This window comes from Xyrauchen texanus, chromosome 17 (genome assembly GCF_025860055.1).
Source record: "Xyrauchen texanus isolate HMW12.3.18 chromosome 17, RBS_HiC_50CHRs, whole genome shotgun sequence".
Lineage (NCBI taxonomy): Eukaryota > Metazoa > Chordata > Actinopteri > Cypriniformes > Catostomidae > Xyrauchen > Xyrauchen texanus.
Window position 1 is genome coordinate 28,013,217 of NC_068292.1, and position 17,070 is coordinate 28,030,286.

General features: G+C 36.6%; 1 protein-coding gene across 1 annotated transcript; it reads right to left on the minus strand.

Moving 5' to 3' along the window:
* Nucleotides 1-4,319: 4,319 nt before the first annotated feature.
* Nucleotides 4,320-16,858, minus strand: LOC127658144 (ammonium transporter Rh type B-like). The gene is made up of 10 exons (XM_052147264.1): nucleotides 16,563-16,858; nucleotides 14,107-14,293; nucleotides 10,318-10,468; nucleotides 9,465-9,612; nucleotides 9,135-9,301; nucleotides 8,890-9,027; nucleotides 8,640-8,773; nucleotides 5,451-5,572; nucleotides 5,280-5,353; nucleotides 4,320-5,057 (listed from the first exon to the last, which is right to left on the minus strand). The coding sequence occupies exons 1-10, from the start codon at nucleotides 16,747-16,749 to the stop codon at nucleotides 4,980-4,982; spliced, it is 1,386 nt and encodes a 461-aa protein (XP_052003224.1). The 5' UTR covers nucleotides 16,750-16,858; the 3' UTR covers nucleotides 4,320-4,979.
* Between the last annotated feature and the right edge of the window lie 212 nt (nucleotides 16,859-17,070).

Below are 17,070 nucleotides of genomic sequence, written 5' to 3' on the forward strand. Positions count from 1 at the left end.
TCCTGTTTTAATTATGATGGGAAGCTGCGGAGGGGGTGTGAATCGTGGTGTGTGTGTGAGTGTGTGTGAGAGAGAGAGAGAGAGAGAGAAAGGGAAAGACAGTGGATAAACTGATTTATGTGTGTACGTGATTTGGTGATGTGTGTAAGTCACGCTTTGTATGCTTGAAGGACATTTTGTGCCCAACGTGTGATTATTTTTGTGTGCAGCCAGTTTTAAGACTGTGACCAAAGGCTTTATTTTTTATGGTGCTGGTGAGGAGGATATTAACACAGGAGTTTATCTCTCTCTCTCTCTCTCTCTCTCTCTCTCTCTCTCTCTCTCTCTCTCTCTCTCTCTCTCTCTCTCTCTCTCTCTCTCTCTCTCTCTGTGTGTGTGTGTGTGTGTGGTGCAGCTGCAAGTGTTGTTGCTTGTTGCCATCATGCATCATTTTTTTTCAAATTGCAATAGTGATTTTTCACGTTGTGATCAGTGGAATGCCACTTTGGTCAATAATAGTACCAATTTCTTTCCATAAGTGCAAAATCTGTATATTATTCCAAACCTTTAGCCGCCAGTGTATATGTAGCATTTTTGCGTCAGACATTTTAATTTTATGTCAGCACAACTATAAAACCTTTGTTACATATTCTGTACACAAATGTATCAGTTCATTCAACTTTATTTACTTAAAAGGATATGTCTCACAAACAAGATTTAACAACTAATAGCAAGTTGTTTCAAATTGTCATTTACATCAATGTTTCTACTTAATTTAATGGACTCTAAAACTGACTGAGATCAGTCATTAAACTTGATTCCCCAAAGAAATGCACATAAAGCTGTGCTTCAGCAATCCACATTCACATGCTCAAAGAAAAGCTACATAGATGGTATAGGATCTGACTTCACCAAAGTGAACACTAATCACCCAAATGGTGACTTAACAAGAAAAAGCTATTTACAGTAAAACAACATCAATAAAACTAAAAAGAGCTCAAATCTCAATGAATTCTTTATAACAACGAATTAAATGCCCAGATAAGTTATTTTTGACCAAACCAACATGCATAAATTAGTCAAGCGCAATGAAACGTTTCATTAATTTGATTTACGTTTATTATATTTCCTTTGGTTTAAAGTGTAACAGTACAAGATGTGTTAAACGAATAGTTTTAGTTTAGTTTTAAATGGATACAGTTTGTCTTCATTGTGAGTAAATGAGATGTAAAATGAGATGTTTGGCAGAATGTCCAAGCAGCTTTTTTCTACAGAAGAATCATGGATGGGGATTTTTACTGCCAAACTCCTAAAAGGACCAAAGAAAGAAGAGTTATTACAACAGGGGTGAATGAATGCTGAACTATTCCTTCACCACATGATGAAATGAGCAAGTCAATGGCAATGAAAATCCACTGCAAAATAACCTGCAAATAACTGTAATGTGCAAATCATTAAAATGATCAGACTGCATTTAAGTCTTATTTTTTTTTCTCAGTTAAATCAAAGGTGTGACTGTGTATATCAGGGACCCCTCATTGTTTTCCAACCATTTCTTGTTATGATAATCCTAATGGTTTATATGTGACCATTCCATACACACTTTTCGTAAACCACTCAACTAGCCAAGCCTGATACAGTAACATCCACTGTCACATCCTCATTTAATACACCAACTCCATTAAGACTCTATAATGCCTCACCCTACTTGACCTATACTAACCTCTGACCTCAAGGTTCACTTGTGGATGAAGTGGTCGGAAGTGGGTCAGTAAAGGGCTTTTGTCTCTTCTGTGTCCAACCATCCTCTCTCCCTAAAGGATGCTGTTAGTACTTTTTGTATTTTCTTTGAATGTAATGGGTCCTGAGGGAGGGCTTGTGAGTGCTTTATTAAAAACAAAAATCCCTTAATCATTACGGTAATAATACAAATTAGAAGTCAGTTTTGCACAATTGAAGATATCTGTCTTCATAAAGTCATAGATGAGCAAGTATAAATTCAGAGCAGTTCTTTCTGTTCTCGTGGCTTTGTTTTTTTCTCTCCACTTAATTAACCTCTTGAACTTTGATGCCCTTGGCGGAAGCAGGTGTGAGCTCCACTCTACGCCATTAGCCTGACTCTGTTGTGTTCCACTGCATTCAGATCCAGACACCTTTTCTAGCCAGAGAAGAGAATATTTGAATCTCAAATTAGTAGTAATTTCTGCAGACAGAAGACTTCCTGAGCAGAACAGCTTTCATTATTGCTTGTTAAACCACAAAGTGGTCAATTTCTTATCATTCTGCAAACTTTAGAGTTAAACATGATATAAACAATGAATAGAAAAGAATAGATAACTGGATAATATTAAAATGTCCTAAATTTTAAATCATGTTGCTTTAAAAGAAATACCATATAAGCAAATTTAATGTAATATTATTGTATTTGTAGTCCCCCATCTCTCTCTATTTCTCTTGTGGTGCTGTTTTTGTGAACGCTGATCAGAGGGAGGCCTGCAGTTAAAAGGGACTGTGGCCCCTGAGCACAGCCTGCCTGTAATCCTGTTAATGTGAGCTAAAGAGAGGCACTCTCCCTATACAGACAAGCTTTCAGAGCTCACGCAGGTCTTTCCCCTCAGCACACACTCCCACTGAGCCTCAGGACATCCTGACAGACAAAAATGCGACCATACCAAGGGAAAACGCAGAACATTTAGTCAAAATTTAATTATGATTGAAATCAGGTCTCTGAAGCCATCTTTAAACCACAAAGGTGGTACAGAAGCTGCATCTAAAGTGGCATTTAGGTGTGTTTACACAGACGCTTTAATGCTGCTCAGAGGTAGCATTAATGCATTTACACAGAATTGCAAAAATAATGTTATTAGGTTAATGTTTTAATAATAAAATTATAAATACAGAAATGTGAAATTTATGAAAAAATGAGATTTTACTGTAGCCTACTTTTAAATATGACACTAAATTATAAAACATATACTCTGTCTTGACAACAAAAAAGTTTAAGGCTGCTCTGATGCTGCATTTCATTTCCATAAAACCATATCAGTATCAGAAATGCCTTGGATCCTAGAGCTGAGGTGGGTCAGAGGAGGCTTTATTCATTGCGTCTTTACGCGGATTTTGAGCAGGCACAGTGCAGGCTTTAGCTTTGTAAAGACGCATTTAGAGTATGATCTGTCCTGCACTATAAAATGTTCTGGGAGTAAACCTAATACAGAAATTAACTGGTTTTATTCGATTCAAAAATGTTATTTCATCTGAGAAAATACCAATAAATGTACCTGACACCAACAAAAAATAAATAAATCTTTTAAATAACAATTGCAAGTCACCACTCTTTTTGAAAAGTGTGCGAAAGACAGATTGGGCTCAACTATGTTCAACTTACGAGAAAGGGGAGTGTGAAAATGGCAGTTACGAAATTAAGACATACGTTAAGACATTTGTTTCTGTTTCAGCTGTCAATGCAGTTGTGCCTTTGCCTTAGAATGGACATTGAGACAAATTAAACTTTTTTTGTTAAAAAAAGGTCTATTTTTTTTTTTTTTTGCTCTAAAAAAGACCTTATTTAACAGGAATGTCAGGCCTTCTTTTTTATCTGTCCAAAAATTCCCTTCAAATTTGCAAATATGGCTGTAAAACATATCTAGTTCTTAAAACAACTGGAGTAAGAAGCACAACATTATCACGTAGATCTATCTCAAGCAACATTTTTAAATCTTTAAAGTTCCATATCAAACAACACACACAAACAAATGAAGTATGTAAATGCCCTATTACATGCAGATAGTATTCTTCATCTTTGGTGATTATGAAGCGCAATTAAGCACTTGAGCTTTAGCGCCCATTCACATCCCAGCTGTCCACCTGTCTGAGGCATGGGAAAAGACATTGGCGCTCACTGGGCGAATGAAAAGGGGTGTAGAGCTGCTCCCAACAACCCCGCGAGCTCCAAATAACGTGCTATCAAAACAAGACCCCCACTTTCTTTACTCCGTTTGATCCTAGAAAGTGAAACTGTGCTAATCACGCGACGGAGACCATCTGGACTCTTCGTTAACCCTTTGCGCTGATGAAAGCTCCTGACAACATGCTACTGACAAGTCTTTCTCGAGCATTTTACAGGATATTTATCTTGCACACACCTTCAAGTGATTCATTAAAATATAAATATGAACTAAAATATTTAAACAAATTATTTAAATTCCATTTGTACACAGAACATGTTACTTAGGTGGAGGTTATATTGGGTAGAATAATGCTTGAAAAAAACAACATAAAACAAAAATTATTTAACTTCAGATTGTCTATTTTTAAAACAAACACATCTAAAATGAAACCTTATACATTTAAGATATCGCCACATCTTTCCCCTGCATTTTTTTTTATTTTCAACAACAACAACAACAATAAAGTTTACTTACAAAGAACGCGAAAATAAGTTGTAATTCATAGATAACATTTGTGGTGTAAAAAACGAAATATTACAGCTAGGATTCTTACATGCTACACTTCACATATACTTTAGGGAAATACAAAGATAAAATCAATACCACAAGTTTTCCCATACATTTCATAACACATTTCTCTTAAAAGAAATAAGCAAAACACTTGTAATTGGCTTTAAAATGACAAGTATATATTTCTAAAAGCTATCAGCTTCGCTCGTCTTTATCGTTCACAGCACAGAGCGAAAGACAGCTCTTCATCGCCATCTTGTGGATTTATGAAGACTCACAAGCTCTTAGACAGTTGACTGAGTGACTTCACACAGCCTGAGTTTAGTGTAGCACATTCTCAGCTTTCAACTTGGTTAATAATGAAAGGCTTCATATAATAGTATATAATAATAATAAAAACTGAACTTTTCTTTTTTATTTTAAGAACAAAATTAAAATATCCTGCAGAGAACACTCCCGGTGATGGTACTTTTAACAGTGTGTCCATAGAAGTGAACATATGAACATGAACACACAAACAGGTAGCAGAGAGCTGGTAATTTAGCCGTTGAGTTTTTCCACTTCGTTTCGTGTGCTCACTTCAGCGAGCACATACTGATCTTCCTCCTCCCCTGGCACCTGAAACAAACACATTTCATTACAAAACATACAAAGTCTTAGTATTGATTAAAATGACACTGCATGTTGTGCATCCATTACCCATATAACTGTCTTCCAGTAATTACACTTTTTACCACATTATATTAATAATGCATAATAATTTCACTGTGACAGTCTTGATATAAAAATACAAAATAGTTCAAAATATAAAATTATATAAAATAGTATTGTACACTTCACCTCCCAGTAGAGTGTATCCTCAAAACAGTGAGTATCTGGAGGAGCACCATAGATTGGTATCTTCAAAATGAACCCTGAGGAGCATAGTACATATGTATTGTTACAGATGCTGTTTACACCTGCAAGCATACATGCACCTCACAATAAGGTCAATGCAATTGTATTACCCACCTGTAATTAGCCCACCAATGAGAGCCATTCCCATTGTAACAGCCAGGGAGATACCCTGTCTCCCACCATGGGAAGCAGGAGTCCAACCCTCAGATTGACTAGCACCGAACACTCTATGTAATCTGTGTAAGAAGGATACGAAGAATGCATTATTCTGCAGTATTTCCAGCCATAACACACAAGCTAAATCTTTACCTGGATAAAAACAAATGCAAATAACAACACACGATCTTACAATGCCCATTTTTTATTTATACAGTATATTGTAAATATTAATATATCAGCATAACACATATTCATATATTTACAATAGCAACTGCACAATAACAATAATGTGCAATTACACATTATTATTACAGTATTTACAGATTGTTCCAAAACAATTACACATTAGGTACATGTAGTTACTTTTAGCATTACATGTCTCCTACTCAGCACTACAATCATGTGAGATTATCACATGGGATTATTTACATAATGAATGATTTGTGATTATCAATTGCTAAGCAAACACATCTGTCACACTTTATTGTATCTAATAAAGATTCTCTCATAATTTACTCATTCTCATGTTGTTCCAAAGCCATGTGACTGTCTTTTTCTGTGGAGCACATAAAGCAATGTTACACAGAACGTTAGCCTCAGTCACTATTTAATGTCATTGTAAAAAAAAATTACTGCAATCAACATTGCAAAATTGAATGGTGATGGAGGCTGTCAGTCCCTTACTGGCTTTTGTGATCCATGAAGCAAAGAAAATATGTTTGGAACATCATGGCCACATATACACTAAAATTAAAAGCTAAATTACAGGAGTGACAACTGCATTCTACTACCAAATTAACTCCTGAAAAATTCCGGTAGTGACAAGCGCATTTTCAAAAATTCCACGCAGTGTGTACGGAACCAAACTGAACAACTAGCTGTTAACGGACTAGTTCACTCAAAAATGAAAATTCTCACATTATTTACTCACCCTTAATTAATCCCAGATGTGTATGTCTTTCTTTTTTCTGCAGAACATGACAAAAAGATTTTAAGAAGAATATTTCAGCTCTGTAGGTCCAAACAGTGCAAGTGAATTATGATCAGACCTGTCTAGCTCCAAAAATCACATACAGTAAAGGAAACATAGAAGTAATCCATCAGACTCCAGTGGTAGGGCTGGGTATTTGTTCCCTCCTTCACAATATATTTATTAGGGATTAGTGAATATTCTTGCTTTATTTATTTTGCATTGAAAATGCAATAATTTATTTAAAAAACGATAAACTTAAATCAAATAAATGTTTAAATTAAAATTGCATTCCAAACAAAACGAAAAAGCAAATAAATAATAAAGTGATAAAATAATATATATATATATATACACGTAACCACCTTTCCATTTACCGTCAGGCAAGAATCCGTCTAAATATGCAGGCGGAAAATTACTTACACAAATGAAGACATAAAAACAATTATAAATGTAAAAAGAATAATTATAATGATGATAATAATCACTGAAAAAGAAATCATGGTTCGAGGTGAACGTGTTTTTGTATTATTTTATACATTTTGTATTATTTTATATAGTTTGTATTATTTTACAGGCTGCAGAGTTGCGTTCACAATGAACTGCTCTGTGGAAATAAAGTGAATTGAACTCAAATCACCTCCTGAAATGATGTCTGAGGTAATTTGCAGCACTCATAAAAAATAAAAATCAGAAGACAGAAACAACGTGTGAGATCCTTAGATGTGCGTGTTCCACGAGACTGCATGCCTCCATATCAGCGCGTCATATATGCCAATGTATGCCATCTGTACTTAATAATATAAAAAAGTGTTTCTTCAAATGTGTGTCTTTGTGTCTATGGGCAAATTATTTGTTATATTAATTTGATAATAATAATAGTCTAATAATAATAATAATAATTTAATAGATTAAAGGGAAAACGAGCCAAATATCATCATGACATGGTCAAAGGCATCAGCTATTGGCGATCACTCTGACCATCATTGATCCCGAGATCATCGTCTGTTTGCTCAACCAGAATGTGCATTTCTCTCTATAAATTAACAAAATGCTCAGACAGTCTCTTGCTGTTCTTTCTGACACATTCAGAATCATTACCGCTTTTACCGGTGTCGTTACAGCTCGCTTCATGCGTGCGCTTGTAAAAATTATATTTTAAAGGCTCATTATTACGGTTTAGTATTTCTCTGTAATGTAGAACAGTGTTAGCAATATTACTGATAACATTCTTTCTCAGCCCTGGAACTCCAACCTTTTCTGATACTAGTGTTTTTCCTTGATGCCTCAACACCAGCAATTTTAGATTTGGGCACATCTAGCATGCTACATGCTTATCACTGACATTGACGAGATTAATCCCTTAGGTATCAAAATCTCCACGTTCACTTTTACATCTGAAAGTAACATGCGATGCCTGTTTAGTTTCACTTTCACATTTGAAAGTGAAGGTTAAAGTGGCGATTTAGGTTAAAAAGGACTTCAATATTGTTGTTTCTCACCCACAGTCTTATGGATTACTTCTGTTTCCTTTATGAGACTTTTGGAGCTAGAAAGGTCTGATCACCATTCCCTTGCATTGTATGGACCTACAGAGCTGATATATTTTTCTAAAAATCTTCATTTGTGTTCTGTAGAAGAAAGAAAGTCACACATCTGGGATGACATGAGGGAAGAGTAAATGACGAGAGAATTTACATTTTTGGGTGACCTATCCCTTTAATGACGTGATCAATGACACGTGTGAGATGTGTCCATCTTCTCCTGGTGTAAATCACAAAAAAGAGGTATGTGTCTTTATTCATTCATATATTCCAGTCAGTCTCTCCACTGTAGTTTCTCACATCAGCTCTGCGGTCTCGGAGTAACCCTACATAAAAGTCCAGGGAGGGCGTTCACTATTTTTAACAACAGCTGCTTAGATGTGCATAAATAAAACACTACGATTCTGTTGCTGGCAGCTAACGAAACATTGTGGGATGATAATACATCTGCGTAAGACAAAACATGTCCTATGAGGGTTAGAAATGACAGAATTGTAATTTTTTGGGTGAACTATCCCTTTAAGATACAGTCAAGAGTGACAGATGTGTTTGCTGACCAAATGATAATCACAAATCATTAATAATGTAAATAATGACATTAATATACATACTACCTAACTAATGACTCACCCATCTCCATATACATCCTTGGATGCTAAAGCAGCAGTGACGGCACCCACAACAGCTCCAAGAACACCCGGCATTCCATGAAGGTTGTGAATGCCACAGGTGTCCTGAATCTTCAGTTTCTCCTCCAAAACCGGCTGGCAGAGTATAGAACATCACACACATGTGACTGAGGCTAAAACAGCACTTATGAGTGCATTTACAATTGTTTGTCTGAGTTTCCATTCTATAAATTCAAGTGTATGTTACTAACCGTCAGGTATTTGTATCCAAGTACCGAAATAGTTCCAGCTAGGAATCCCACAATCATGGAGCCAAATGGAGTCAGCATCATCTCTCCAGCTGTTCCTACAGCAACACCACCTGCCAGCGCAGCATTCTGGATGTGCACCTGAGAAAGACAGAGCCATCTATTGCTGGAGTGTTTTTTAATCCCTGAGAGCACAAAAATGCCATTTTGAATGTAATACCAAAGAATGACCACATGAGGATGCTAACCATGTCCAATTTGCCCTCTGGGCTGACTAGGGCAGAGAAAGCGAATGTAGCCAGTGTGCAGGAAGCCAGTGAGTAGTAAGTGTTCATGGCGGTTCTGTGCTGGGGGTCTCCGTAATTAGTAATGGCTGAGTTGAAGCTGGGCCAGAACATCCACAGATAGATGGTACCTAAACAGAATGCAACCAAATTGAGAAGCTTCAGTGTCATGTGAGTGCGCAATGTTTGACAAATTTAAGCATCACTCTCTAAAGCTTGGTTGAGCACAGGTCAGCAATTATTACTTGTACAGGTGTGTAAATTAGGTGACAGGTGTGCATATAAATGACTTACCGATCATGGCAAAGAGGTCAGAGTGGTAGACAGATGAGTTCCTGTGTTTGCTCTTGTCCAGGTTGGGCCTGTACAGAACACGGGTCACCATCAGGCCGAAGTATGCACCAAATGTATGGATTGTCATGGATCCACCAGCGTCATTAATCTATAGAACATTTAAAGAACATTAGTCATTTACATTTAAATTTGTATGTACGGTTATACTAACACTATTTATGCTAAAATGAATGCACTATATGAATGCATATACTGTAAGTGATATGTGTATAGTTACAAAACTCTTTATCCAAACTCAAAACAGCAGCATATAAAAGTTAGCTGCTCTCTGTGGTTATTCAAATGTAAAAATCGAGTTGTTTTGATTTATAGGCAGAGCTGATATTACAGAGCCACATATTGCAGTGTGCACATGTTCATATAACAAGACCAGAGAATGTAAGACACAGGATTTAGAAAGAATTCCACAGTAATCTACATTTGAATGTAATTCATAATTGCACCAGATACATTGCCTGACTGTGTGCATTTGAAAAAAATACAGAAAAAAAAAGAAAGAAAGCCTCTAATCTTAATTTACAGAGAGGGCAGGTGAAACCAATTTATACATAATCTACTACCAATGCACAGATATAGTGATTTATCTAACACTTTACTACCAATCTTGGTTTGGATTATGAGAATAGTCTATGAATCCGTCTTTATTTTGCATGTATCATTTAGAAAACTATGTCTCATAGTTTTGAAAATCCCATTTTGAAACAATTTGCACAATTCGATGTTAATTATTGTGACCTAGTGAAAAAGATTTGTAAATGCTTTCGAAAAATCGGAAAGGTGCGTCCACACTCACCTTAAGGATACCAATCAGGATGTGCTCATTGACAGCGAACAATGTCACCTCGAAAATGGACATAACAAGCAGCTGCACAGGACTGGTCTTCCCCAAAACGGCACCAAAAGATATCAGCACAGAACCAGTGCAGAAGTCTGCGTTTATCATACTGCAGGAGAAACATATTAAGTGTGAGTAATTTTAAATATAGTAGAGTACAGTGGCCTCCACTAATTTTGGTACCCCTGGTAAATATGAGCAAAGAAGGCTGTAAAATATATTAAAATAATTGAAAGGAGGGAACAATCTTATAATTAAAGAAAAAATGTCTCCAAAAAACAGTTGCACCCCAAGGAATTCTTATGAGTAAAATATATCTGAAGTACATCGCCATTCATATTTTAAATGTTTTAGTACACCTGAGTGTGACAGGGCGGAGCCGGGTCGTGATTATACACATCCGTTCCCTTATCAGGCTAATTAAGCCTCAGAGAGGGATAAAGGCCGAATGCGGATGGTGGTGCGACGAGAGAGAGATCGTTTACAGACATGTCCGTCATGTGTGTGTGTTTGTCTTTTGTTTAAGTTAAGCATTAAAATATTATTGACATTGCCAAGCCTGTTCTCGCCTCCTCCTTTCCATTGAACTGCTTTACACTGGGTGACTAGGAACATTAAATTGTTCAGCCATGACCTCTTGTTTCACAAGAGTATAATTATAAGGTAACACACAAGCCAAATTCCCTTAGTCATCCATCACAATGGGTAAGACCAGAGAATAACGTTTTTATGTATGAGTAAAAGTTGTTGAGCTTCACAAAATGGGAAGTGGCTATAAGAAAATATTTAAAGCACTGAAAATGCCCATTTCCACCATCAGCGCAATAATTAAGAAGTTCCAATCAACTGGAGATGTTAAGAATCAGCCTGGAAGAGGATGTGTGTATATATTTTCTCCACACACAGTAAGGAGGATGGTTCAAGTGGCCAAAAATTCTACAAGGATCACCTACATCACCACAAGTTGTTTGGGAGGGTTTCAAGAAAAAAGCCTCATCCAACAACAAACTGTTTGCAAGACAATACTGGAACTTCAAATGGGATTGGGTTCTATGGTCAGATGAAACAAAAATCCTAGTCTTTGGGCAGCAAACCCCAGAGATGGGTTTGGCGCACACAGAGAGGAAGCCATATGGAAAAGTACCCCATGCCCACGGTTAAATATGTTGGTGAATCTTTAATGGCTTGTGAGTTTTAATGCCAGAGGTCCTGGACATCTTTTTCTGACACATGGCTTCATGGACTCTATCAAATACCAACAGATAAAAAATCATCATCAAATCTGCCAGAAAGCTTACAATGGGCCCTAGTTGGATCTTCCAGCAGGACAATGATCAAAAAACACACATCAAAATCAACACAAAAATGGTTCACTGCCCACAAAATCAAGGACCTGAATTTGAAGGACCTGGAGAGATTCTGTATGGAGAAATGGTCTCAGATCCATTGCCAGGTATCCTCCAACCTCATTTGGCATTATAGGAGGAGACTCAGAGCTGTTATCTTGAACTATTGAAATATCCCAAAATATATATATATATATATATATATATATATATATATATATATATATATATATATATATATATATATTTTTTTTTTTTTTTTAATTAAACTTGTGTTGTGTTTGCAATTGTTTGATATCCATTAGAGGATATATTTTTTGAGAATATTTTGAATTAAAGATCAAAAGGATAAACAATAAAGACATTTTTTTTTACTGCCTCTTTGCTTATATTTACCAAGGGTGCCAATATTAGTGGAGGCCACTGTATGTGCCTCTGTGTTAGGGGTTGTTTAGTTCGGTAAGGTGGTGCTGTGTTCAGCTGTAATCTAATAACAGACATGAGAAAATTTGCAGCCGAAGTTCGAAGAATGAGAGACAAGAGCCTTTAGACTAAAAACGTAACTTTGAGAATTTACCTTTCCTTTAGTTCTGTTTGTGCATGATAAAAGGTCTGCAAATTTACAAAGCACAAAGTCCATGCAAAAGGGAGATATTCTCTCCCACAGACAACACTGTTCAAGAACTACAAGAAATGGCTGGATTGTAGTCCAGCCATTTCTTCCTTAAAGTATCTACTTCACTATGTAATACATCTGAATTATGCTAATAATGCTACTTTGGCCCACCCTCAAACAAAGGTATTTATAGCAGAGGCCAAGTTGAGTTGGGTTAGTGTTGTTACTATGTCGAGAAGACACTGCTGTCTTCACTGCGAAAGCAAAACATCTTTGTTTGGACTTCAAATGGCAGACAAACTGAAGAATCAGTGGTTACATTTTATTTTTACCACTATTCCTCAGCAGTCCAACCACAACTAATGCAGGATTTTCAAGACGGTTACTCCTGAAAGATGGTGCAGTTCCCAATTTGTTGGGACAATCTGGCACTTCAGAATCACAACCTGTAAGTATGCTTGATTATTTGTGGATTAATCTGCTACTGAGAGTTCAAATGCAGAGTTTTGTGTTGTAGCTATGGTGTACACCCATTGCACAGCTGTAGGCCTCTGCTAACCTGCTAGCTAATGTTATTGTGTTGAACTAGTTTTGCTAATCAGCTGCGGGCCCACTTTTACCTACAATTGTGGAGATGGATTTATTTTTTACAAACGGTAATTTTACGTCTGCAATCCACGGTAGTGCTATGTAATGTCTTGCTATGTAATGTTATTGTTTTGGTAGGGTTTACTATTCAGCTGTGGCCCGGCTTTTACCCAAAACTGTGTAACGAAATGGTCGATTTCAAGAGTCTTATATAATTATATAATAACAAACTGTAATGTTACGGCCGCTATACACGGTAGTCCACGGCATATTTGCTCACTAACCAGAGTAAGCCTCTGTTTTCTGTTCCTAGCTCGGACGAAAAAAGTTTGGTTGCACCCATTCCAGCAAAAACTTAACTGCACTACATGTCTTTTACTTGTAGCTTTGTTAGGTTCACAATAATCAACAGTGTACTTCTAAGAAAGCTACAAAAGTAAAACTTACCACTGTGAAATGTCCTACTCAAGACGTGCTTGTGAAGTGGTTCGGGCCGATCAGCTTGTTCTTCCAAACTTTCATTATCGGACTCGGGCTAGAGCTGGTACGGCAAAAACTGACGCCACAGTTACCAGTTATAATAGTGTTTACAGCTGTTAAGGAAGCCTGAAACTCAGTTATGGTAAGGGCTGTTGCATTTTCGACACGCGGTTGAACAATCACAACAGACTTGGCCAGCTGACCAATCTGAGCACACTGGGCTTTTTGGAAAGCGAGTCTTTAAAGAGACCTAAATCAGAGTGTTTGAGCAGAGGATGAAAATAGGTTTAGCAGAAATGTACAGTATGAAAAAGATAATGTGTTTTTTGAACATTAAAGCATGTAAACCTATTCGAGTAGACCCCCAAAATAAAATCATGAACCTGTAAATTAGCATAATATGGGTTCTTTAATAAGCATTGGGAGATGGGCATGCCAAATTGGGGAGAAAAGAAAAAAAACTTTAACTTTAAATTTACAATTTCGGCAACAGAATCTTTTAGCTGTTCTTTTTTTGTGAAACACCACTTTACTGATTTGAAGTGACTAGATCATTTATGCATTGCAGTTCAGCTCTCCTCTTTGATGATACAATAAATATCTTTACAAGTTTCTGCTAGCCCCTAAACATCAAACAGCCCTAAAATGCCACTAACGTGACAAATAACATCTTATTAATCTTTTTAAAGAATTTGGTATGATTGATTCAGGTTTCACCTTGTAACCCCAACTTGGATCTTGCCGTGGTGCAAGCCGTGTACAAAGCCCTGCATAAGCGTGGCCCACTGTAGGGAAAATGCTGCGATGAGGAAGTTAAATCCGACACTACTGAATCCATAACGCTGAAGAAACGTCATCAGGAACCCAAAGCCAACGAAGATCATCACATGCACATCCTGGAAACCTAAAAACACAGTCAGTTTCTGGGGGTGCCCCATTATTTTTCACAGTTTTACATTATTAATAAGAATATCATAGACTCTAATTGACCATTGATTTGATTTGGCAGACGCACACAGTAAACTATTACACATGAAAGAGAAACTTGATGCAGTTTCATAGGATTATTTAGGGCCAGTCTGACACTATGGGTACACTGAATCTGACATTAACCCCTGTGTTCTTCTTTATGTGTAGGGCCATTCATTCTGCCATTTCACTTCTTTTGACACAATTACAGTGTTGCCAGGCAACTGGCCATTGACCTGGGCACCAATGAGGATGGCACAGTCCCTGTGGGCAAATGGTCCCACATACCTCTCACTCTTCTTTGGCAACTCATAAACAGTGTATCTTTGTTTTTGAGATACACGTGTAATTCAGCAGTGAAAAACAAATACAAAGCCAACAAATACTGCAAAATAGAGACCTGTTGTATTGTTGTTTTAGAATACATTATATATATATACATATATATATTTTATATGAAGCATTCTAAAGATGTGGGATTCATCAATCATTCTAGGCCACTTCTCAAGCAGCACATATTGTGTACAAGGAAACTTCAACAGACGAAATTACTATATAACAACTCCTGCAGCCCCTGCCATCTCCTTAATTTGGAGATAAGATGAAGACCAAATTCTATAGAAAAAACATAATTAACAACATCACTGTAACTACAACATCACTGTAATCAAAACACTGGTTTTTGTAATCAAAAATTCCCATCAAGGTATTTTTCCCTTGATCTCTCTCCTATCTAGGAGGGTGGCTTGCTGTAATGATTTCAATGTATGCTCTATTCTGTTAAACCTGATCAGTAAATTCTAAATGCTATGACTATGAATTAAAAAACGTGCACGCCACCTTATTTAATTTAGTTCTGGGTGCTCTCTGTTCGTGAGATATACCAGACACTTGTTGTCAGTTTCTGTTTGCATTAACAAGCAGTCTAAAACAATGCAAATTGCGGAGATTAAAGAATTGAGAAAGGTTTTAGTAGGTTTAGTAACGATGCAGGTTGGAAATGTTTATTCAGACATCTCTGGTTGTTCTTCCTCTAAGGAATCTGTCTAGGTCTTAATCTCCCAATGTATAATCTCACTCTAGGTGTATGGAATGTTGTAGTGCTCAATATTTCTCAGAGCTGCAGTTTGGTATTTATGCAGGTGTTTGTGGAAAAGGTGCACGCCCTGCAACTGTGGTGGGGACAAGAGAATTAGAGAATTTGTTACAGTTTCAAAAGTAGGCACAAAACAAAAATAATTTACAATGACTAAAAAATTTAATTCATGCAACTTGAACCTGCTTTGCCTAAACCAGTCATGAGTAGGTTTTTAGCACGATGTTCATCAGCAACTCACATATTGTTCACACAATCAAGCATGTTTCTCTGTTATCAAATTAAAATGCACAACCTTCTATGTTTCTACAGTAAAACTCAATAGATTTTTTTAACAATTCAATAATCTTTCCATATACATTTCATTATTATCCAATTAAATGATCATATTTGATATCGACACTGGGATATGTGAGGGGAAATTTATATTTCAAAATATACTGATATCCTAATCCCAAGAGTCAATGTCTTAGTTAAAATTTTCACATTCATATTTTTTTTTTTATAATTGCCGATCAAAACAAGTCAACACATACTTGATTTTTCCTTTTTGACCAAAATGCAGACAGAAAGAGTATAAATGCTTGTTGCATCAGTAAGGATCTCAGACTTTCAGGCTTTTTGTGCTATGATAAACTTGATGGAACCAAGGTACACTTTTCCCTCATGTAGATTTTTAGTGACACTGACGATCATATGCTCTGTTATATCTTTGAATCTATGATCAAGTAAAGCAGAAAGTTCACAACTTAAATTCAATAAAGATATATATTAAATTGTGTATATACAGTATATATGTTAGTGGTGAGAATTAGCAGGGATCTGGTGATATTATATGTGAATAATATTGCAATTCTCTCTTTCTCTCTCTCTCTCTCTCTCTCTATATATAGAAGGAATATATAGTATTTTTATTTTGCAATTTTGCAAACAAAACTCAGCCCCATTTATGTTCTAAGAGAGGGACATATCTCAATAGTGCTGAATAAAAAATAAAGCCCTGATATGACTAGTCTTCTACACAAAACTTCAATCTCCTCATTCAATTCATCTCCTTCTCCACTTGCACACACATTTCACTCTTTTCTTCTCAAAATGACTCACTTACTGGGATAACGAAAGTAGAACTCATTGTCGTATTGAGATTCATTATGTTTTCCATTTTCATTCCAGTGCTTGGCATCGGTGTCTTCGTTATACTCCACCAGCGTTCCAAAGAGGATGATGAGGATGACTTCCAAGATGATGCATAATATTCCCAGCCGTAGCCTCATGTTAGTTGAAGGGTCAGCCATGATGCTTCCTTTTTACAGTATCCGTTGCTCACTCTGTATCAACTTCACCCTCTCAGGAGCAGGGTACAGGCTCAAATCGGTCTGGAGGCAGAGTGCAAAAGAACATCAGCTGACACAAGTCTTTTTATTGTTAGTTTGGCCACTTGATTTGTAAACGCCCACCTGCTCTCTGAAGTATGCTGTTTTGCAGCAGATCTTAGCTCCTCCCTTACCTTGTTTGGTTATAAGGTAGCTAATAAAGAGTACGTTTTACACTCAGCCACTTGAGCTGATTGGAATGCTTAATCAGTAAATAAGAATATTCATGCCAACAATAAACAA